The 25,745-nt window shown below is 39.3% G+C and overlaps 1 protein-coding gene across 3 annotated transcripts in view; it reads right to left on the reverse strand.

Annotated features, from left to right (window-relative positions):
• Pcsk5 (proprotein convertase subtilisin/kexin type 5) overlaps positions 1-25,745 on the reverse strand; it is a 424,706-nt gene that overhangs the window by 269,286 nt on the left and 129,675 nt on the right. For all 3 annotated transcript variants that reach the window (XM_060387271.1, XM_060387268.1, XM_060387273.1), the window contains exons 4-5: positions 25,486-25,629; positions 22,875-22,951 (exon numbers count right to left, since the gene is read on the reverse strand). In XM_060387271.1, coding sequence (XP_060243254.1) covers positions 22,875-22,951; positions 25,486-25,629 — 221 coding nt within the window. The remainder of the gene's footprint in view (positions 1-22,874; positions 22,952-25,485; positions 25,630-25,745) is intronic.

Genomic DNA, 25,745 nt, shown 5'->3' on the forward strand with positions numbered 1-25,745 from the left:
TCAACTTCTTACCCTTTTGGGCTGATACCTGATAAAAGTAAGATACAAACTAGCAAGCAACACTTCCTACAAAGAACACTGAATACTGGTAGCAATAGAGAGCTATAATTGCAGCCCATGCATGGCTGAGACCTAGAAACACAAGCTTATGGCCAGCCTAGGCTTGTAGTAAGAAAGATCTCATCTCAAAAAACAAAATATGGTTCTTGAATTACTGTGACCTGGGAGATTTGTGGCCAGGACTCTAAACTCATGATGACAAGCCCCCCATTAATCTTCAGAGACTAGACCCAGGAAACGGAATGTCCCATTCCTTGCATGGCCCTGGAAGCTACAACTTCATTGATTTTCCCTAAGCAAACTGATTCTCATACCCAAGTATCACCTGATAGGCAGTGGTAGTATATCATCAGAGAAGAAAGTAACTCTTAGAGTGCTAGGGGTGGTGGGGAGGGCTGGGAACCTGAGGGGCTGGTGGACGTGGTGCTAGGGGATTGGGATGCCTGGGGATCTGGGGGACAAGGAGGCTAGTGATGGCTAGAGGGGGATAGGCCCTAGGTGGACATAAGCAGGAAGACTCCAGACTGGAGTTCCAGTAGCTGTGGAGAAGGCCCTGTGCATGGCAGCGGTGCCTTTAATCCCGGTGCTGAGAAGGTAGGAAACAGGAGGATCCCTGAGGCCTGCTGCCCTGTCTAGTGGAATCAGTGAGCCTCAGGTTCAGTGTAGAACCCTGACTCAAAAAGTAAGGTGGAGAAATGATGAAAATGCTATCTAAGAAAAATGTCTGGTCTCCACACATACATGCATACACATATGTGTGCACACACACACATTGTTTTTAAAAAAATGCATTGTATAGTACCATATTGCCATGACATTTGTCTATTCCAAAAAAAAAGTCCCAAAACAAAACAGATATTTTTCCTCTGGAGCCTAATGAGTTCCATGAATTTGACTAATTGAACCTAAGGCCAGTGGCATGGTGTTGCTAGACTTATGAAAATAATTATCAAGTATTGCAGCACATGCTAATCAAGGTTTGGGAGCAAAGCGCTGTAGGAATTTCTGCTCCAGTTGTTCTGGTTTGGGGTGGTTACCGGTGAAAATGCTCGGTATGCAGGCTGAACAACTTCCCCTCCTGCACATAGGCTGATTTCCCTATAATTCCACATTATCATAATTAGAAGAAAATTTCATAATTAGAACCCAGTAATGCATGAAGTATGGGGTGTACACTGAATGTGTATGCCAAGAGACTGGGAAAAGACCCATAAAGGTAAGGAAAGGAACAACAGCCTGCATCAAATTATGATTTTCATTCTTTTGTGGTCTTTTAAAATATATTTTCCTCCTTCCTTAAACGTCCACGGAAGATTACATTATATAAATACGTTTTAAGTAGCAAAAAAATACACTGAGGTGCTTGAATGTACTCAAAATTAACAATATTTCACAAGTAACTGTATCCTGTAAGCAGTTTATGACTACTATTATAATGGCTTTCCTGAAACAAATGAAACCTCTCCCTTGACTTCAGCTTAATTAATTTTTCCGAATCATCCCTTCAGTAGTGAGAACCAAACAAGAAGGGCATGTTTGTCACTGAGAAATCAAAGCTGAGAACAAGGCATGTGATCTGATGTGGTGTTAATGAATATTCTTGGCCAAGAAATCGTTAAAAAAATAATGTACATGCCTGTATTCATTTAACAATATATTTAATGGATCTACTACTATTAGCTTTTGTTACAATATTTACTGTAAAATATACCTTTGTATATTATTGTATTTTGTATAGACTTATGAAAATAATTATCAAGTATTGCAGCACATGCTAATCAAGGTTTGGGAGCAAAAATACCTTTGTTCAAAATCTGTTAACAGTTGGTGGACAGGGGTGGCATTAAAAATGTTTGATTTCACTTGGCTGGGAATTGTTTTCCGATCACAGGCAAACTGTCACACCACTCAGGATAAAAGTCTTACTTTCCAAGGAATAAGCAGTGAAAATCCATGACTATGCTACATTCCCATTTATCCAAACTACAGATAACATCGCCACTGAGTTCTGGTCTAAGTGCTCTGTTAGTGTTATCAAATTCCTTCTGCAAGACACTACAGGAATGAGGAGTACCAGAGCCATCTTGCAATCTGGATGAGAGCTAAAGCATAGCTAAAACAGACAGACAGACAGACATCAGACAGATAGACAAAAACCCCAAATGTGTCCCACTCACTCAACTATCATGCAAAATCCTTTCAGCTAAGTGATACCAAGAGAGCTCCAGTCTTGGTTTACTGAGCACGGCTCTGGTTTCTTTTGCAATGTTCATATCATCTCCATACATACTAGAAGGTTTCTACCATTGCAGAAGAACTAACAAGTAGGAGAGACCTCCTTTAAAAAATCATAATTTCTAATCATCAGTTTGATAATCTAATATACATAGCACATAGTATATTTCATGTAAAAATAACATATAAAATAAGCATTATTATGATGGCATTTGCATGAGGGCAAGGACATGAATTGATAAACACTGTAATGAGCTTGACTTTATGTGACAACATGAAGCTTTGGCACTTTGTTTTTCTTTTTTTCCTTCTGAAAATATGAACATCATTGTCGCCTAGATGATCCTCAGCCCATTTGAGTTAAAGTCTTTGTTTTCTAGGCACAGTGGAAGTAAAATAAGTCTCCTTAGGGCCCCAAACCACCCATGCTTCTACCTTTCTTAAATCTCTTTTATTGTTACTGAACACTTTAATCACTTTAGTAAATGCCATCCATATCCATTGAAGTATCAATGTCTGGGCTGGAGAGAGCATAATCATGGGTGCGGGAGTTCAGATCCCTACACACTGAACAAGTCAGGGGCGACAGTGCACACAGCTGTGGTTAGCGAAGACTGCAGGATCTCTGAGGCTTGTTGGCTTCAAGCCTAATTGAGAGCATTTGAACCCAAGGTAGAGAGATCATGCCTTCAAAAATCCTGCTTCTCTATAAACTTGCATAAGTGTGCATACCTTATTCCCGCAAATCTGCACGCACATTATATACTTAGAAATGCACAAATACATATGCATACACTCACACACAGAATAATTAACACAATATATAATTTAGATATAAAAATCAATGAGGGTAATAAAATGCTTTAAATATTATTTATCAGATTATTCTTACACTTCCTCGTATTTAGTTATATTTGATTTCTAAAATGACCTTGTAGCATATGTATTTTATCTCCAAATTATAAGTAAGGAAACTGATTTGTATGCATTAAGGGACTATCCCCAAGCTCATACAATTAGCCTCCATTGAAAGATCTTGAGTTCAGATCTCCTGAAATCAAGTCCTAACCATTCCATAACAATCAAATACAAAGTATTCAAGGTGGAATATGTTCCTGGTTTGTTCACACTTGTGAGGGACAGAACAAAGTGATGGGGATTTGAGATCTTTCCTAGAACAAGCACTCTCAGGATTCTCCCTGAGGCTCTTTGGACTGCTACCCCCGGGTCCATTAGGGTACCATAATTACTGGGGTTTTTAAATAAGAGGACTCTATTCAAGACTGATGCTACTAGGCTCAGTAGTAGAGTCAGCGGTTAGCATGTATGGGAGGCTGGGTTCAATTCCCTCCTCGCGGTGAAAATTAAAGAATAGTGAAGAACACTCACTTGGGAAGTCAGTGTTAACTCCAGCATCCCTTTCCCTTCCGGTTTGCAACTTTACATCTTCGTGAACATACAAACAACGTAAGGCAAAGCAAGCCAATCAAATTGCTTAATGAACTTTCACAAGACAGGGAGTGACAACACTACCTGGCAAACACACACAAAGCTATGTCAAAAGGGGATTCCGAAGGAGAGGTCAGTAGAAACAAGGGAGGGAAATGAGCAAAGACAGCACTGTGACCGAGGCCCCAAGAAAGCCTTGTCAATGAAACAATTCCCAATGGTCCTTGGAACAGCCCATAGTTCCACAAACTGAGTCTGCTTATGACCCTATTATCACATTTTATGCTCTTTCAGAAAAACTGCAAACATGATTCACTTCTGACTAAGAGGGACAATGTCTGCATGCTGTTAGATAATACACTACATGCAGTTTCATAATCTTTTCTTGTTCAAATAAAGTGCTGCTTACATCTAAGCAAGATTTTTGGCATCAGTTTTAGTGGATTCCTATCTTTGGATCAGCCAATGACTGGACCAAAGGCTGAGTTGATTAGATTGGGCATTGATTACATTAGGCAATTGGTCAGCTACTGATTGAAAAAAATGTTGATTTGGATAGCACCCTAGGAGGATCAACTACCAATTACATCAAAGCTGCAATCAGACCAAGTAGTGACTTAAATCGGCTACTAATTATATCAACCACAGAATGGATCCAATCACTGACTGGATCAAATGCTGACTGAAACAGGTTCCTGGCTATATCCACCACTGCCTGGATAAAAGCAGCTTGTTAGAGGAGGTGCTGAACAGATCAGCCACTGCTCTGCTATCCAGAGGTGAAATCTACTACTGGCCCGATCAACCTGTGGATTACACTGGACAATGAGTGGCTCAGTCCTCTGACTAGGCAAGTTGCTGATCACATCATACATAACCATTCCTGCAGCGGTTCTCCAAACCAGACAGGTCGCGGCTTAAGATCGGCAACTTGTTGCTCTCTTGAAAAGGCAGAAACAATCACGTATCAAATCACACTTCTGATGAGAGATGGCCTCCTCCTTTGACCTATATAAGATACTCTACAAAAGTCTGTAATCACATCCTAAATGCTTCTTTTTTACACTCACTAGAAAGCATGAACTGTCCGCACCAAAACAGTTTTCGAAGTAGCAGTTCTCATAAACGTGATGTGACAATGGAAACATACCAAGCCCTAAACGACATGCCCAGCATCGTTAAGACTTTCCTCAGAGTATTCATGTGGTTCACTCACCCTAGCAGTGAGGATCTTGCTTGACACACTGCTTGCTCGGCCAAGGGTGAGACCACACTTAGAAGACAAGGAGGACATCAGTGGTTGAAAGCAGCTATATTTAGCTTTCCTCAGTAAAGAAAGACATGGGTATACTGAGAAACTCCTTTATAATCTTCATGAGAAGATGTGTGTTCACAGATGTGCACTGGAATATTTTTAGGAACTAGACTTGAATTACTTTTCAATCCAGTATGCAAACAAATTTAAAAGAAAATTTATACACAAATGCTAATAAAGTTTTATTATAGTATTCATATTGAATCAATTGTTAATGAGTCATAATGCAAGACAAAACTTTAATTGTTTGATGCTTAACCATCTTATGTTAGAGTATTTATTTCTAGTATTCTACATTCTTGTTTCTATGGAGGAGTTCTAGAAAATACAGTGGCTATGAACAGCGAACTCAGAAATGGAAAGTCCTGATGAAAAATTAACCAACATTCTACCAAACGCAAGGAGTTTTTCCAGTACTCCAACTTCTTTTAATGAGACTTCCCCCCCTCAGATCATGAATCATGAATATCATTAAATTGTCTCCTTTCAACATTTTGATCAGACACATTTTCATTGCTCACCCTAGGCACAGCAGGTGGGGAACCAGGAAGACCATTACATGCCAGTTAAATTACAGTGTGAAGGATGGAAAAGCATTAAGATTGGTTACTCAAGAGAGACATTGTTAAGCTTTGTACGTGTCTGATAATCATCAGTCAATAGATCAGACAATCATAAAATGGCATTATTTTCAAAGAGACAGAGAGGTGAAATGACTTGGCAAGCATTTTCTTTTCCTCTCCCTCTGCCACTTTAAAATGGAAGAATTCTGGATCCTTGCTGTTAACCAAATGGCATTTACAGCTCTCAGTTGGCATGGGACAGCTGAGAATCTAAAACAAGAAATGCTTATTCCATTTCCATTTCCATGGAAACCAGTCACCAACTGGTGAAAACAAGGTAGATCAAATTTTTGAATAAGGATGTTGAAGTAATCAGTTTTAAAATTTCCCCTTGCCTCAGGATGGACAGTGGGGACTACTCTCCCTAGCACAAAGCTGGCTATACCAAGAGCTGCTCTCTGTCTCAGGGCCACAGTTTGTCTCTGCTGTAGTACAGGGTGTGCAGTGTTGATCCTCGTTTGAAGAACAAACTGCTACAAACTCAATAAATGAAGTTTATAAATGAAATTTGGATATTTCAAATGCAAGAACTCTTTTCAAAGTTTATGATCACATCCTCTCCTGCACCCTGTTAGCAAAGCATGATGCACTGATTCCAGAGAAGGCATAAAGCTTACCCTCTTTGGGGAGGAGAGTCAGAAAGAACACTTAAACAAAACTCTACTATAAAAATAGAGTCCATTGAGACAAGTAACTATTATGGAACAGAGATAATGAGTGTTGCTCTTAGGAGTATCCAGACCTTCAAAGAGACTTGCAAGGCTCCTTCCTCTCACCCCTGCATAGTGGAAATAAAAAATTAAAATAATATGACCTCAACCCATGTCAGTCATTACTTATTTAAAGTAAAAATCTTTCAAATCATGTAGAAATAATTCTCTTATCAGATTGACAACCAAAAATGATTGACTTGAATTTTCCAGTGCTAAACCTTTAAGTTAGCTTCAATACCGGGGGTTCTTGCATGGAGTGCAGGCTGTGCTTTGAACATGGAGAATGCACTATCTATAAACTCACAATAAACTGCAAAGAGCTGTTTCCCCTCTGTTCTATAGATGGGAATCAGGTAAGTGACCACAGCTACAAGGACTCACCTTAAGTCAACCCTACAACCTTTGACTTTCTCTCTCTATATTAGACTTAAAATATCTATTTTTATGTATGTGCACATGGACACCCTAAGCGGGTATCTGATCTCTTGGAACTGGAGTTGGAAGTGGCTGTTAGTGACCTGGTATGGATGCTGCGAATCAAACGTGGGCCCCTAGAAGAGCAGCAAGTTCTCTGAAGCGCGCATTCATCTTCACAGGTACTCCATAATAGATTCCCAGGATTGTCACATTTGTCCTGTTCAGACACATGTCTTGTTTCTAGCCTATAACCTTAATTCTGAAATGTACCATGTCTCTTTCCTACCACATTAAGACTGATTTCTTCCTAACACATAAGGGACATATAGAAATGTTGGGGCCTCAAGTACTATCAATTCTGAGTGTAAGGAAGTGACTTATAATTATTATTTATCTTTTAACTCTTAAGTGTTAAAGTAGCAGCTACATAGATGTAAAGACATTGGTCTGCCCCTGGCTTTTACTAAGGATGGTGCCTCAAGTCAGTTAATAGAGTCAATAAATAAAAATCAAACAGCAAGATAATTAATGCATTTCCTTAGACTTTTACTAATCAGCAATTATAATGGTTCAGCTTTTTCATCCTAAAATAATGAAAGGATTTTGAAAAGCTTATGTCCCCCAATTTGCTTTTATCACTTGAAGCAAAGCCAGCACAAAATACCTGAAACCACTCCCATCCCCTGTAAATCAAAGCTTGATTAATTCCCAATTTCATTTCAGCTAGCTAGGAATAGGAACCCATCAATACAAGCAAACCCTGCCCCACATAGCTTCCAACATTTTTCTCTATGCACTTTGTAGTCCTTGTATTCAGCGTCTAAGTGAGAGACTGTCTTCATATCTGAAATAAGGTGAATTTGTTTTACTTTTTAATATTTTATTATTTGAGAATTTTTTGTTCATGATTTAATCACCCCCTCTTTACTTGGTCTCTTTATTTTCCTCTTTATTGTCCCTTACGTGTTAGGAAGTCAGTTGTGCTGCCCAAATATTCTCAGGTGTGTGACCTTTCACTTCAATGTGTTGATTTGTCAATTTAGAGGAAACTGACCCTTCTCTAGCAACTGCGAACTACATACCCAAATGTCCTCTTCATGCTGGAATCTGTTTTTGTCTTGGATTCACAGGGCTTTGAAATCTTTTATGCCTGCTACTTCCTTTGTCTGTTAGTAATAGAGAAACTTAGAAAACTGGAAGAGCTGAAAACCTAATGCCCTTCCATGTCAAAAATGTCACTGTCCAGCCCACCCACAGCTGTGGCCTCCATTCCTTCTGAGCTGATATCCTCAAGGAACAGACATTGCTGCCTATCGTTACATGCCCACTTCACAGACATCACAGGGTCACTGCCGTCTGACCACGCTAATTTTATACAATTTAACGACCTGAACAGAGTGGAGAAAGTTGGCTACCAGAGGATGGGCTGCTTCCTAACAGTAGCTAGGGGAAATCCGTGCAGTGGATAAATACCTAATATTCAGCGAAGGCCTTTCTCTGCTACCAAACTTTTATTAAGTTATGGTTATTTAAGATAAACACAAACCAAGCAACCAAAAAAAAAAAGCCACAATACTCAAAATATTACCATGAGACTATAAACTAATGATTATATCAAACTTAGTTCTGTGATAGGTTTTAGATTTTTATTATCAAATGTAAAGATCTTATATTTCATTGCCCTTCTTTTTTGTCTTATATTCTCACGAAGTGAAAAATGAGTGGGCAGAGATTCCACCCTTCAGCAGGCATCCAGTGCTACTCGACTGAATTACCTAACTAAATTAAGTTAGTGGGGTAGGTGATTGGAGGTATACTAGTGAAAGAAAATCTCATGCTTTCTGCTTCCTGGCCACCATGAGGTGAGCAGACTTCCCCCATCACATGACTGTGCCACTAAATACTGCTTTGCCCCAGGCCCAAAACAACAGGCCCAGCAACTACGGATTGAAACCTCAAGGCCACCAGCCCAAACAGATCTTTCCCCCATCTAGTCTGTTTTACTTCTGGTCTTTGTCACAGTGGTACAAAGGTGATGAACACTCTGAAGTCAGAGGGAGAGTATGTTCAGATGTGAGTTCAAGATAAAGGTGACTCTCCAGAAAAAGAGAAATTTCTGGCTATTTGCCTTAAAAAAAGGTAAGAAAAGAAAACCCAGGGGCTATGTAAGTCTGTAGCCTTGCCTCAGGAAGCCTGGGAGGAGCTCTAACTTAGTATCTAACTGATACTAAGTTACTGTCAGTCACTTTCCCCCTGATCCTAATGTTAATTATTTGCTCCCATCAGTCATTTTTCAAGATAGGGGTCAAACGCTAACAACTACACAGTCTCTCCATTTACTTTGCAGTGCAGTTTCTCTACACCCCATTTCTAGGGCTCCTAATGCTGAGTTTACATTTTTTTTTAAATTTTTGTTTAAGGAAAGCTTTTACTTCAAATACAATTCTAAGAAGAATTTCACTATGTAATAAAGGTTTTAAAACAGATCCTAAAGTAGGGTATGTTTTTGTTGTTGTTTTCTTTTACACTTGGGCTGAGGAAGAGGGAGCCACGTGCACCCCATCTAACCTTCAACAATCTGAGGCCTATCAAGGCTGGGCAGTGTGGGTCCATGAAAGGATGTTTGGAAGGCCAACGTTTTCCAACTCACATTCTGCCAATGCCACTCCAAGGTACCATATTAGTTGTATAATAGATTACTATGAATATGTCAGTAGTTTCATTTTTAAAACATAACTAAAGCACCGATATGGAACTAGTAGGTTTACAAAACATTTCTTTTTAGAAAGAAACAGCATACCACAAAATAAGCATGAAGTTCTCATAACTAAACTATAATTGTTCTCATTTATTAAAAATTGTCTATTATTTATAAGCACTATATTTATTTTCATAACTGAACTACAGTTATCCCATGACTTACTTTTACTTATGGACACTATCTTTAGAAACTGCATCTGGTAGCTGCTCTGAGTTAGGATGTCTCATGGGATGTAAGGAACATGAATTTGGGGGCAAGACTCACTTTCATGAATGATGTGGATTTACTTTCAATTTTACTTTCTTCAGAGAATATACTTACAATATTTAAAATCTGGTATCTTGGAATGACTGAGTAAGGCAGAAAAGTAGTATAGTGAAAAAGTACTGGGGTGTTCAAAATTGTTGGGGACACCACCAACATAAAGATGAGTGCTTTGTAAACTATGGAACATTTTTTTTGTTTTGTTTTGTTTTTGTTTTTTCTCTTCTATCAGATTTATTGTATCCAGTTTTTTTTTTTAAATAATTTTAACATTTATTATCCTCTCAAATCATGACATTGTGGGCAAAATACATATATTTTATGTACTTTGAACATTGTTCTTTTTTTTATTATTTTAATCACACGTCATTTACTTGTATCCCAGCCTTAGGCCCCTTCCTCTTTCCCTCCCAATCCCACCCTCCCGCTCTCATCTCCTCCCTGCCCCCTTCCAAGTCCACTGATAGGGGAGGTCCTCCTCCCCTTCCATCTGACCCTAGCTTATCAGGTATCTTCAGGACTGGCTGCAGTGTCCTTATCTGTGGCCTAGCAAGGCTGCTCCTGTCCTCGGGGGTGGGGGTCGGGGGGTGGGTGGTGGGAGGGGAGCTCAAAGAGCCAGTCATTGAGTTCATGTCAGAAATAATCCTCATCCTCCTTACAAGGGAACCCACTTGGGTACTGAGCTATCATGGGCTACATCCAAGCAGGGGTTTTAGGTTATATCCATGCATGGTCCTTGGTTGGAACATTTGTAAACTATAAACCATTATCTTCAATCAAGAAAACTACAATGAGGCAAGACAGATACAGGGATGGATGGAGCCAGAGAGAAGGCACAAGAAGAGAAAAGGAACGATAAAAACTTCTCAAATGAGTGAGAGCTTACTTGGCCTCCGATGCCATAAAATGATTGAGTATTCTCATCTGCAATCCTTAGAACCAAGAAGTGCTTCAGGTGTGGGAGTTCTGAATACCTGCATATACATGTAGACACTAGGAGGTTGAAATCCAAGCCTAAATGTATTGCTTGACAGATGTCTTACAGTCGAAGCCTAACAGTAATTTCATACAATAATTTCATGTACAAAACAGCTCTATGTGTAGAATTTCCAACCTCTGGCAAAATGTATGGTTTTGTAGCAGTTCAGATTTGACATTTTCAGGAGAGATGGTGAGCTGGCGGCAGGCAGGTGCTAATGGGTTTTAGGGTGCAAATGATATGGAGCACCCTGGACTGCAGTAAGAAAAGCCTGTGGAAATGGACAGTTTCCAGAATTTTCAGCAACCGTACCTTCTTTGGCCTTTACCAAGATTCACAAGCAGAAAATTCAGCATACATAGAACAGAACTGAGAGAGTGGTGTGTGTGTGTTTGTGTGAGATATTATATATATATATATATATATATATATATATATATATACTATCTTCCAATAGACATGAATTTTTACTGGACAGATGAGAATATATGTAAAACTGCTTCACAAACTATAGGACATCTGTAAACCATTTTCTTCATAGCTGGCTCTTCTTTGCTTGAGTAGGTGAGATCCATCCTAGAGGCACTGAGCAGAATAATTCTATTAAATAGCACAAAGGCTCTCCTCCCTCTTCTTATTCTCTCATGAGCTAATTAGACACACTGAGTGTATGGTCCATGGCTGAAACAGCCAAGGCCTCCTTAGAGGGGGACACTATCACACATCAAGTTCATCAGAGCTGCAGAAACGCTGGCAGGAAAATTAAACTAGCAGTGTGTATACATTAAGTTCTAAAAATTTGTATAATGACACAGCTAACTAAACATCAGCATATGATATTTGCCCATGTTTCAGCACATGCCTCTTTTTGGGGGCTGGGGTGGGGTGGGATGTATGTTTTAATATAGTCCCTCAGTGCAGAAGGGTTACACAGTTTTAAAATACAATTTACCTAGGAATTACTTGGGTCTCTCCCACCCATATGCATTGTCTTTATTCACTTCAAATATAGGCCTCAGAAATTTACAAATATGTACTATCTACATGAATTTCAAAAACACACAAATCTTTTAAGAAAAATATTATGTGAGTTTAAGATATGGGTAACATTCTTAGCAAAGTTTTTTCTCAGCCTAACATTGCTCTAAAGACAAGGGAAAAGCAAGTCTTGACAGATAGATGAAGAGTAATGTGTCTTTTCTTTCAGCCAGGATACATTAAACATGAGTTAGTATCCCTTATAATTGAAATAGGTTTGACAGCACAAACCCATTTCAAAAGAAGCTCACAGAAACACAAGAAAAAACTTTGGAAGAACATAAATGGAATGGATTGATATTAAAAAAAAAAGAGGCACCTGTGAACAGATATGGAATAAAGAATATCAATATAAGTTGAAACAGCTTTCTCAAATAGTTGTTCCTATTTGCATTTGGGCCATGAAGATTTTAACAATATGAATGACTTGCATACAAATATGTTTCGTTGTTTTACAATGCTAGCAATACCATACCCCACAGAGGCTGAAGCACGTTAATCTTAATTCAGCCTATGAAAGAATGCAGTGAGAGTCACGAAGGCATCTCTTCAGTGGGAAAAACTGCAGTCCCAAGGGCAGAACCTGGGCTGTACCATCAGCCTCACAGTAGGCTTGAGTGTGGACCAGAGAAAATGCCAGAGCTAGTCCCAACAGTGTTCCTCACTTGGAGCCTTGTGCCTCCTTTGGAATGACGTTTCACAAATTCAAGTTCCTTAATTCATTGCTCTTCTACTCCACTGCCCAATTTTTCCCTTTGTGATACATCAGGCAGGTAAATAAACAATGGGAAAAACCAAAGGTGTTTGTTTCAACTCTAAGATCAAATATATTCCACTTCTTTGGAAGACATTAAAGCATTCTATCATAAATCTAAGAGGAAAGCATAAATACAGTAAACTTTCTAAGAGTCTGACAGTCCATAAGATAACAATTCAGGTCACATTTAAACTACTTCCTAAAGTAAGTTCAAATGAGGTCACTTAGTGTCAGTAACAAGTAACTGATGTCAAGACTGGGTCAAATGCTAGAGACCATTGTGTGCTACTCTTCTGGCGCAATGACAATACGAGTGTCTATGGGAAGATCATGGTATCAGGAGGATGGAAAATGAAAGGGATAGAAGGCACACACAACAACCTGATACAACGGAGCGGGAGGACTGGGGAGAAAATAGAATTCTATATTTGGTAATTGGGACAGGTGTGGGAGGGGGTGTGATCTATGAGGATGAACTTCTCAAGGAGAAAATGCCAACCAAAAGCAAGAAGGTCACGCAAAACCTGGAGCAGTCAGCTAATCTCAGCTCAGGGTGTCACCACAAGGAATTTGATCTGTAACTCATGCAAATTCAAATGCATACACTAGCATATGTAAATTATATGCAGATGGGATGTGGGTATCCAAAAATAGGAAGAGGTAAACTATTGTAACAAAGGTCACTTCTAAAATTCATGAGGTGGCAGGTTGGGATGAAAGTAGAGACGAGGGGATTCCAGAGAGCCTGTCTTGCTTTCAGTTCCTTAGAGCTGGTTAGTGACTTACAGTAATGGAAATTCTTACGATTCCCCAAAGGGGAAACATGTCCTTAACTTATCATTCCTTTCCAAGTAGAAGAAAGTCTCTCATTTCCAGGTGCTCCTTGGGCTCAGTCTTCTACAGAGAATCTTTCATTCACAGCCCACGTTGAGAGAATTCACAAAGCTCTTCACTCACATGCAAAAACACTAGGTCAGTGACTTACTCCATGTGATTCCAACCTCAGAGTCTAATCTCCAAACAGAGCAATGTGAAAATGAAATGGGAATAAGACTAACACTGTATTTTGGTACTTATTCTATTAATATTTAAAAAGTTATGTGCATCGATGTTTTGTCTGCATGTATGTTTGCGCACCACGTGCTTGGTACCCAAAGAGGTCAGACAAGGATACCGGATATCCTGGGACCGGAGTTACAGATGGTTGTGAGTGGCCATGTGGTGCTGGAAATCAAATCTAGGTCCTCTGGAAGAGCTATCAGTGCTCTTAACTGCTAAACCATTTCTTCAGACCTGGAAACCTTTTACTTGAATTGTAATCAACTGGTAATCATTAAATTTCACCTTCAAAAGTTAATACGTGTTAGTCAGATTTTTTGAAAATGGACAGACTCAGCTCTAGCTTCACCTTGACATCATTCTATCAGACCAAACCTAAAGCCAGCCAGCTTTCTACCCTGCCTACTTTCCTTTATTTTTTTTCTATCCCTCCCTTCTTCCTTTCTTCCTTCCAATTATACAGTTTTTCTAGTTCTGTTTCTGTCTCTGAGTGCCTGCAAGTTACAGTAGTTAACTCTGTAAAGTCCCTGAATAAATATCCTATGGCCTCACTAGGGCTCCCTTCATTTATATCAACTGAATAAACAGTATGGTGGGACCAGATTTATATAATTCTTTATTGAAATAAACGATCTTCACTTCTTCCTCTGGGCCACCGTGACACACGTGATATCAGAGATCATTGCAGAAGCAATCCTTCTCTCTGAAAAAGCAGAACCCTGGGTACCAAGACCTCAGTGTACACAGCGCTGCATTCTGGTCATGACAGTTTTGCAAGGTTGTGATCAACCTAGATATCAGCTTCTCGTCTACTGACTAATTTAATTAGGTAGACAAAGAGATGAGCTCAAAGTCTGCCTGCCACTCAGTAGACTTAGGTACACTTCCCGAATGCGAGATGCTGTGAGTGGTAAACAAACACGATGCAAAAGTGCTAATTAGGGCTTATTAGTTTATGTTTACATGATAACCAAATACAACCTAACATGATGCCATAGAATATAGGTTACTGGTACTTTGAGATTAATAGGAACACAGAGATAGTAAGGCAAAAATCTGAGAAAGGATGCTTCTTCAAGGCAACAGATAAGATGGCAACAGGCTATGCATTGGCTGGGTACCAGAACATTTTTTTTTTTGTTCTATATCATCCTGTCTACTTTGCTGAGTGACCTTCTGATAACTAAATACATATTTATTAATACCTGATGCACACAAGACTAGGAAGCTTCTACTGCAGCAGAATTAATAAACATTCAAGTTATGGCAGCTTTATTAGCTTATAAGAAAAAAAAATTCTAACTTTAGTCCTTTAACCTGGAAGAATTTGATAAGAGCTAAAATGTAACCACTATAGAAACAGTATCTCAATGACATTAAAGTGAACATTCTGCAAGGTTGAGTTTCAAATACCCTTTCTGCATGTTCTTGGTCCTGATAGTTGCACAGCTGGTAAAATAGTGAAAACCAGGGCTCTCCTCTTCTCCGTTGGCCTCCTTCAGATTCTCACATGAAAAGTGCCAGTCAGCTTTATGAGCTTTTGGACCCTTTGCTAATGCTTAGTATTGCCATCAAGACACTGTTCCCCCTTGACCTCACAAGGTCTTCATATGCTGGATGGAGGGAAATAGGAGAAAATAAAGGCATACGAAGAAGGAGGTTGGAGGAGATTAAAAAAGAAAGGTAAATAAATACACCTGTCTGGAAAACCTGCTCCAATGCTTAATTCATTATTTAAAAAGGATACTTATCTCTTCCCTTACTGCAATTTCCATCTGCTTTAGAGCCCTGGAAAGTTGTGAGTTTGTTTTTTAAATAAGAAATTTAAATTCAAGCAACTATCAATTATTCATGTCAACAGTACATGGGGTTCGCATAAATTATACCCAAACTTCATTTTAACCTATAGCATCAATCAGACTCTTTACCAAAACTGTTACTGAGGCTCCCAAGACAATAAGTCCCCAAATCCTAGAGGAGAAAACAGTGAAACTGACAAAGAGCAGAACAAAGGAGTTTGAAGGTTGCATTAGCATGACTATAAGCCCTAGAATAATTAGTGTAATTTTTATGAAGATGAATATTTATACTTCAGGTAATAGTTACATAAGAATTTGAGGTTAGATAACCACTTTCCATATTTGTTCAACCTTCATTAAAGAATAAACAGCTATTTAAACAACTCTCATAAATTTAATTACTTTTGTCTTCAGGTGTATTTGAACAATTTTCATTTTGCTCTACAAGACAGCAAGCTAAATAAAGGACAGACACATACCTGTGTCAGTAACAGGCCTATCCCAGGACATTGAGCACTTTTATAAATGGCTAATGTAGTTTAGTCAAGGGACATATACAGATATAGGCAGGGCTTGGGGGAACCAATAGTGCAAAATTCTAAATACTGAACCAGAAAAAGAATTTCTCAAAGATTTAGACCTGAAAGGATTGAGGTCTTCAGACATGCAGAGAATCCGGTGTCCCAGCAACTGGGAAGGCCAGACTGCTACCTCTTCATTCACCTGGTAAATGAAATTAGTATCCTTAAGCAACCTGTCAGGAGTTTGCTTGTCCCTTTAGCAATGCCAAGACACACAGGAAGTATTTTCTTAAGAAAGTGACCTGCTAAAGACACTAAATCCAATGTTGCCTTGGTCTTAAACTACCCAGACTCCAAAACTATGTATTAAATTTCTGTTTTTATTTTTTCCTTAAATTATCCAGTCTAAGACACATTGTAACAGCAGCTTCAACAGACTAGGATGGCTGTATAAGAACAGTGTAAATATTCCAAACATGAGGACTCTAAGAACTGAATTGGCAGTTAATATTATTAATATTATTATTCATTAACTTATTTGATACTCAGAAACCAAGCAACTACCAGATGAAGCTGTTATCTTGCAAATATATTAAAGGAACTTTTTAGAAACCATGTAGGAAAACAATTTAAACTTTGGCAACATCCTGCTTTTCTTTAGCAGCTTTTGCCTGACCTCCTAAGTTATAGATAACTACTTATAATTTATGAAATTCCTGGTATAAAGAAGCAAAAATGCTTCACCCTGGTGTGGTCAGAGATCTTACAGAGTAGGGTTTTTAGTCTAGTACTCATTTATTACATTTCCTTATAATCTAAATGCATTAGCTTTGCTTTAGAATACTATCTCTTGGCAACAGCTGTGCAGAAATAAGAGCCACACACACACACTGTTTTCTGTACCATACTAACATTCTTAAAACCAGAAAAAAAATAATATGTGACAGAGTAAAGAACCAGAGAAAATGTCTTTCTATCTACTCTGGCTAAATCTCAAAAATAAGAGATAAAAAAGAAAATGAAAAAAAAAAAAAACCTATTCATTTAAGAAAATGAATCTGTAACTTCTAGGTTGGTTTCCTTTGAAAAGCAATTGGATTCTGAAGCCACACACCACACACCCAATATGATGTAGTGGTGTCACCTTCTGTCACATCCAGTGCCATGGCTTAAGCAGACAGAACATTTAACAGGAGGCAACCTAGGGAAGGGTTGCTCTAACGGAGCCATCAATAATTCCTTTACTGAAATAGAAGTAGAGGGATGAAATGCCAGGAGACTGTGAGACTGTTTCATTTGTAGGGAGGCACTCTCTGTTTTAATTCCACAACAATGCAAACTATGATGAACTGAGGTAAATGAGGAGCAGAAGGCAGGTTTTTATAGTCTGTTCTTATGATTTTATTTTTTTTTTTATCATCAATAACACAGATTCGACATATCACCATTTGGACACCGAAAAAGTGGTGAGAAAAGGAACTACGTGGCTTTGTACTTCTGAGAAGAGCTCCTTCACTTCAAAAATTTGGCACAAATCATAATCATGTTAAGTCTAAGAGAGTTGATTTGCAAACATTTTAGGTTATAGTCTCTATTGAAAACCCTTGAGCCATTGGTTCCTTATGAAGCTCATTCCTGATTCAATCTATTAACAATCAGTATAGATTTTATCATCATAGCTCGTCATTGTTTAGGTGTTTTTACAAAGTTTGGTCTTAACAAATACTCATTAAAAAAATGAATGAACAAATGTAGCCAAATACTAGAGAATTGTAAATACACTCTGAAACCAATTGGTCTAATCAATTATACAAGGTAGTATTGCATAGAATATGCCTCAACTTCCCTATTCAGACTTTCTTGAAACTGAATTTCCTCTCCTTAATGATCTTAGATTAAATTACTTGCTTCTTCCCTTGGCAGCTAGCATGGTATTTTCTGCTACCATTGAAAACAGACTGCAGGATGGAGGAGTTCAGCTTAGATCCAGCAGGAGTGATCTGAGACCCGGATCCTAAGAGTGGGGTGTGTTAACCAACAGGAGCTTGCCTTCAATCACTGACAGGCAACCAAAGGTTACATCACTATTCTATATCATTTTGGGAGTCACTTGGAGTACCCTGGTCAACTATTCTAAAGGAGATTCCTTGTACCTGGTACTAGGACTTTTTGTTAGTCTATGGTCTGTCAACCAAGTGGCATAACTTCCTTGATAGTATATATATATGCATACATGCATACATGACTCCATATGCACATATGAATATATACACATATATACATATACTTATATGTACTGTATACAAATTTGGGGGTAGCTATAAATAATGATCCCCTGAAGCTTTACTCACACATCTATAGTATCTGTCCCTTGTCCCTCCTTCTACTTCTGTATTGATCTTCCTCCCCTAACTCCACTGGGAGCCCCCTGCATGTTTTCACATTTCCCATGTCATATCACCTGCACACATACCTCATCAAAGCACGTTCTCTTTAGAGCCAATGGAGACCATCACAGGAAAACACAATTTGACACAAGTCAGATCTAAATACACCGAGGGAAACCAAGCCACAAGAGATCCACCTACATCAGACCCTCTGCATCTATGGATCAGGGAACGCTAGAAAAGAGGGGCAGAAAGATCAAAAGAACCAGAATTCCAGGAAGTCCACTGTGAAACAGTCTTTCCTAGAAATGGCTGCAGAACAATGGGAATATCAATCGACATGTTAACATGGAAGAAGAAAAATTATGTAGAGTCCCAAGCAACCAATGACTTCTGGGGGAAGGAAAATTAGCCTTTCCAAGGGATGAGCCCCCATATTGGTTACTCAATACAAAGTGGTCAGTGCTAAAACTACACATAAACAACAAAACAGACTCCACTTGTAATATTTATGTATTTGTGCATACATATCTATGTAACAATGACAGTCAGAGGAAAGGAGGCTATGGATTTGAGGGCAAGAGCATGCAAAAGCTTGGAGGGAGGAAAGAAAAGGAAAATGATACAAATCTACTTTAAAAAGCATAAAATATAAGTTTTTAAAAAGTTAAACAAACAAAACCCGTACTGCACTGAGGACTCGGTGACTTGCAGCTTCCATCCCTCAGAGGCTGAACAGTGTCCATCTCAACCTTTAACCCTGGAGGTGGAGTTCCCAGTACTTAAATTAGATGTGAAATAATCATATGCACACATTCTTTGAGATCATTTTAACTTTGACTGATTATGAGGAGTCAGAAAAGTGAACAGAACATATAATTACAGTAATAAGAGCTATAATTATTCAACACCCAGTAGGCAGTTAGTTTAGGGTTTTAAACAGTGTACTGTTGTTTTGTAGAGTGTTGTGCTAATGTTATGATACTGCCTATGCATTATTTTTAAGTAGCAAAGTTCAGGGTAGTTAGATCCAAAGCTAATCAGAGAGTGTCCAGGTTCGGTTATCTCTTCTCAACTACAAATCTACTCTTATTCTTCACATGATGAGACCTTTGTCTAGGCAGAATGATCTATTCATGTATCCATGCTTGAAGACATATCCATCAACTGGATCTGACAGCATAAGGCTACTAAGCAGAGGTATTTTAACCAGGAATGCTAGAATACATGCACTTAGCTAGCCAAGAGGGAAACACACACACACACACACACACACACCCCACAAACAACCAACAAAACACACCCATCCACCCACACACAAATAGGCCGAACTACTGACAGGCTAAAAAGGACACACGATATCCTGGGGTCTGAGGCTTCCATAAACAGATATAGGGAATGCTATATTTACCAATTTACTGTCAAGACTCCAAAAAAAAAAAAAAAAGTCCCTTATCGGTGATCCAATGTAGATGTAAGGTGATCATTCTTGAACCCATATACTTGATAACAGCAAAAATAGACTCAGTGGGTTGTATTTATGTAATTGTGTATACAACACACACAGACGTAACAATAATAATAATACAAAGAAGCTGTCAACTTAAAAGTGGGTGGTGACATAGGAGGACTTCAAGAAAGGCATCCTGGAGGGGCTGGGAAAAAAAGGGAAGGAAAAAATGAAGTGATTCTATTTCAATCAAAAACTGTTTTCTTTTTTAAAGACTACAACTATCAGCACACATCTTGAATAATGCTGGTATCATCCGTCAATCAAACTTCCATTGCATTCAAGGAGCCATGGGAGATTCTTAGAGTGGCTCAAAATGGGACACACTGGCATACTTTAGAAGGAGGACTTCTCTAATACTTCATTTAAAAGCAATTATCCCAATCCAACCCATTAGCACTCTATATTATTTCACCATTACATCTAAGCATATAGGTTTAAAGGGATAGTCTGAGCTGGGTGGCAGTGGCACAAATCTTTAATCCCAGTACTTGGGGGCCAGAAGCAGGTGGATCTCTGAGTTCTAGGCCAGCCTGGTCTGCAGAGTGAGTTCCAGGATAGCAAGGGCTACACAGAGAAACCCTGTCTCGAAGAGCGAAAAAAAAATTTTTTTTCATTCATTAGTAAAACCTACACTCAACGAACTACCTTTACACATGGACATATTGGTTGGCATTGATACATCATACCTTTCATAATGGTCACCATCTCCCCTCCATTTCAATGCAAAAGCACCACAGGTAAATTTAGACATAAATAGCTAATGTACCAGTTTTAGACATAACTAGCTCCAAGGCTCAATGCACTGGTCTCCAGTTCTTACCCACAGCATATCTGTTCATTCACATCCTACAGGAGGACACTGGGCATTGACATGATCTAGATATTTTACATTCCCCGCCCCCTTCTTTTCTCTCTGCAAACATTTCTGTGGTAAATGTAGTGAACAGGCACATTACAGTCAGCTTCACTGTGACACTTGCTTTGCTAAACAGACTCTTACAACATGATTGATACATTAGGGACTCCGCTGAGCCATATGTGGAATTGGCATTTGTTTATGTGCGGTTCTCTCCTTGAATCTCTAGGTGAATTAAACAAAACAAAACACATCAGATAAGCTGAAAATGGAGGGCACACAAACACCATGCTCCCATCTCAGGACCCAAGGACCCCCAAGCGGAGTGGTCTCACTGGTAGAGCTGCAGCTTCTGCCTGCTCTCGGGGGGCTTTCCTTCAACCCACACACCCTCCACTCTGCTTAACCCTCTGTCTGCCTTGTCTATTCCCTCGCTGATCTGTTTTCTGCTCTTGTTTTCAGCATTTACCTTTTTCTTGCATGTATGAGTGTGAGCAGGAATGGGTATATTTGTGCTTGTAAGGAAAATAAGCACACTTGAGGTTTTTAAGGTGAAGAACCACCTTACTGCAGCTGTGATACTTTCAGCTCTTTAACATACACAGAACTAAGCTATCACTTGATTACATCCCTATTGTGTGTGCAGAATGGCCAGTGACGTTTGTGAATGCTATGGGCGTCAATTCTGTCACTTCTCTGTGTTGAGGATTCCGCAGTGTGTCATCTGACTCTCGATCAGGCCTATGCTACATGCTAGGAGAACAGGTCATGGAGAAGCATATTGTTTCTTGTTTTAAAGGTTACTTTTAGAGAAGTTTTAAATCCAAAGCAAATATGGAAGGACAGAGATTTCTCATACCTTCCCCCGCCCCATACAACGCAATAGTGCATTTTAAAATATTAAACAATTCAAGTCATTTCATGCTGGCTTGTAATTGCACTAAAAAAGATCAGCTCACATTGCCTAAATTCTTCCTATCTGTGTGAAACTCATGGACATTATAATCTAGACAATAAAAGCTAGGTCTGAAAGAAGTCTATGATATGTAACTTAGGCTCCTTCTCCTTTTGTGAGGAAGTTATGGGGAAGTCTACATTTATCAATTTATGCATCACTGTTTTCACTACAGATCTATATTTGTCATATATACTTGGTTGTCCATATTAACACCTGGTATATTTCTACAGATTCTTTTTTGGAACTTCTTTGTAGATGGTAGAAGCAATAGAAAGTTTTTCTAGGTCATCTGGTTTTATCTGAACTGGTTGACTTACTTGACCAAATACTACCCCTAAGGAAAATTACCCCTAAAGAAAAGCAGCGGATTGCAAAGAGCGCACAATATATGGTCCAAGCAGTCCTATTTGCATTTCTGTGGCCCCAACCCAAACACACTAAGAAAAACTCACGTGAAATTTTCTAAATTATAATGTTTCCCCAGAAGAACTTTGAACTAAGGGAGGGAAGAGATCAGCTAATGAGTTTAGTGATCAGGAATATCCACTGATAGTTTTCATAAGCAGGAAAACCACTCTTATGTACTCACTGAAGAAAGATAAAGACACTGCTATCCAGCAGGTGTGCATTTTCATTGTTATTCACTAAAAACTACCATACTAAGTGGAAAGAGAAATTTGTCCTCTTGATTAGGAAGGGTGATAGAAGAGAAAATGCAGCCTGTGACTGGCAATAATTCTTTGAGTGTGCTATTGTGCCCTGGTATAAAACCCAGTCTGTGACCATAATCACAATTCCAAACAAATACATTGAATTTAACAGTAACTGACCCTCTGGAAATAACTCTTTTGTTTTTTCCTCTCCCCTTAGCACATTTATCTCTGAAGAAAGGTGTTAGGGTCTAATTATCTCAGGGGTTAACATCTTCACTTTCGCCTTCAAGATTTTAAGATGCTGAGCCAGTCCCCAGAGCTCTGCCAGTATCTACTTTTTCCTTTGTAGACAACTCCACTTCCTTACTCAGAAACTTCAGTGAAAAGATACCTGTTTCTCTTGCTGTGGTTTGAAGAGCATTTGTTACCAAGAGTTTTGAAGAGAAGACTTCCCTCAGCATAAGCAGAAAGCAGAGCTTCCGGCCGGCCACTTGCCAGCCTGCCCTCTGAATCTTACTTGTTCTCATTGCTTGCATCATAACGAGGCATCGGGTCCAAGTCATTCCCGTTCACATCGCAACTTGCCAGAGCATCCTATGACCATGAAGAAGAGAGGGGAAACAGACTGTCGTTAGAACTGACCCACAGGCTCATGCATTTTTAAGAGCATTTTTGCAAGAGAGTAATTAGGTTAATGAATACACCCATGGCTTAGGGAGACACTCTTAGTTCAATAATAATCATTGCTGAATTCCACCTTTAAGGTGAAGGAGTCTAGACAAATGAAAGGACTTCCTCTTCTTACCCAGAGTGACCCAGTTCATGAGCTGCTTATCTTGCAAAGATACTTCAGTTTCATATTTTCTAAGCACTAGCAGCTTTGTTTTTTTTTTTAAATATTTTCCACCATTACTTGATTTCATGAGCTTGTAATAATCTTTATAATATTTTAATGATTTTTAGAAGAAAAAAAACAATTGTTCACATCAAGCCAGCTAAGATATTAGATGTTTATTCTATCAGGTTTCCTGGGATCTGAATTACACAGCATTAGTCTTGCTTCAGGCATAATTTCTATTACATAAAAGTCTCCAAGACAGACTCTTACAATGATCCCACAGCTCTGAGAGCAGCCCAAGTTATGGGCAAAGCTGCCCTAAGCTAAGGGTTAAAATGAGGAACCAGAACCCTGGAAACCAGAATCAGATTTATTTGTTTGCTCTCAAAAATTGGTTATGAAGAAAGCTCCCAAATACTGAAGAAAACTCACAGGGTCACTTCCAATGTTTAAATTTTTATTCCTGTACTTAGCCTGCACCAGAATATTAATTCCCTTATGCTTCATGATTGCATCTATGTCCCACGTTAATAAAAGCCAGTATTATCTTTGCTTTCAATCTTTGCAAAGTGCTTGTGTTTCTGAAAATCAGTTTTGGTCCATAGAATTTGAAATGTTTTGGAGAATTACGTACAACACATGATGCACATAGCATTATAAAGTTCAGCTTCCTGCACACAAGAGCCCTGCTCCCTAGCAGTGGCTGTCAGAGCCTGACATACTTTAGGATGAGTGACTCAAACATAACAGTTTTACTCGGAGGAATCAGTGGCATCAAACTAGCTAATCTGTAGCCTGTCTGTCATGAAACAAACCAGAAAGAAGCCCAAGTCTTTGGGTCTAAATAATCTTGTGCTTTTGCTGGCCACCAATTAAGAATTGAGTTAGCACTGTCATTAATAAGTGAACAGGTAATCCTAGAGAGTGTTCTTTCAGAGTGAAAACTGCCAACATAATTAGGTAGAAGCAAATTTCACTTAACGAAGTCCAGTCATCTGGAGCAGGGAGAAGCAAATGCACAGAGACTCTCCTGGCATGTGACAAGACAAATGTCCCTCCTGGGGTACAGGCAGCCAGAGTTCTCATCTCGTATCTAACCCAGGATAACTGACTTCAATCTCAAGTCTTTAGTTTCTTCACCCGTGTCTGAGGAGACTGAACTGAAGTTCAGGCTTTAAGTTCTATGCAACTAGGAGGCACACATTTATCTGAATTTGTTTGGCCACAGAGTGAGTTCAAAGCAGAGCTAAAGGAGTCTTCAGTTTTTTCTTGAGAATGGAATTAATTGATAAGAAGTAAGGAGAGGCAAGGGCGAAGTGGGTATCTTTGCAACAGACAGAGACTGCTACAGAAAACCACAACCAATCAAAACGCAGAATTGTGAGGCCCAGTGTCTACAATTGTGGAGGTGCCTCCTACACCGCAGGCTCATGGAACACTGGGGCAGAGGAGGCAGAAAAAGATTTCAAGAGCCAGAGCATCAGGGAGTTTACTGTGAGATAGTGCATCCTAGTAATGTCAGATGCTACACCCATAAAGTCTCACCAATACGGCTGCCTAAACTGGAGCTGAACAATAGACACACTAAAGTAGACTGGGTAAGTTCACAGGCCTCAACCCTATACAAATAACTATAGGAGTCCGAGGAAGGCCAAGGGTAGAGAAATAGTGGTCAGCTCTGAGAGCATAAATACAAGGAACATTATACAGGCTGTGCAGGCTGTAGTCACATATTTAGGAATATATATATATATATATATATATATATATATATATATATATATATATAAATGAAAAAAGAGGTCACAAATTTAAAAGAGAGCAAGGAGTGGTAATGGGGGGCTTGAGGAAGAAAAGGGAAGGGGTAAATGATGTATTTTTTTTTTAAATCTCAAAAATTAAAAAAATATATATATTTAAAAAAGATGCAGGGAAGAAAAATTGGCAGAGCAACTGCTCTTTACCATAGAGGACAGTATGTGCGCTGCATGAGTGGCTGGCAGAGCTGTTGGGAATGGGCATGGTTGGTAACAAACAGGGTTAGTGGCAGGGTTCCTAATATCCCATGGCTGTCCTTTTGAAGGCCGCAGCACCAAAGGCACGAAGAAGCAGAAGGACGTGGCCTTGTGAGTCTTGCACATTAAGGGCTGACCTTTTACGAGGAGGGAGCAAAGCCCAAAGCCCGCCCTGTCTCGCTACCTTTGTCAGTAGCTCTCCCACGACATGGCCATCCCGACAGGAGTCCCCCGCCGCCAAGGAGAGAGGACTTCTGGGTGCCACAAACACTCACGTAGTTTTGCATGAGATCGGGGTGGGTTCTCTCGATGCCGTCGTCCAGGATAGTCACCACGATGTTCTTCCCCGTGTAGCCTCTCTTCCAGGCCCCTTCAATATTCATGTCTGACTGGCAGGGATGCGTGTTATCGCTGCAGTGCTGAAGAACGAAAGGGCGCGGCAGATTACTAAACAGTGAGCAGACAGGAGAATCAACCACTTGTGAGGACTGTATTGAACGAAGGGTGAATTTTTCTGCTGCCTGTTAGGAGAGAA

This window comes from Meriones unguiculatus, chromosome 1, assembly GCF_030254825.1.
Source record: "Meriones unguiculatus strain TT.TT164.6M chromosome 1, Bangor_MerUng_6.1, whole genome shotgun sequence".
In the NCBI taxonomy this organism is placed as follows: Eukaryota; Metazoa; Chordata; class Mammalia; order Rodentia; family Muridae; genus Meriones; species Meriones unguiculatus.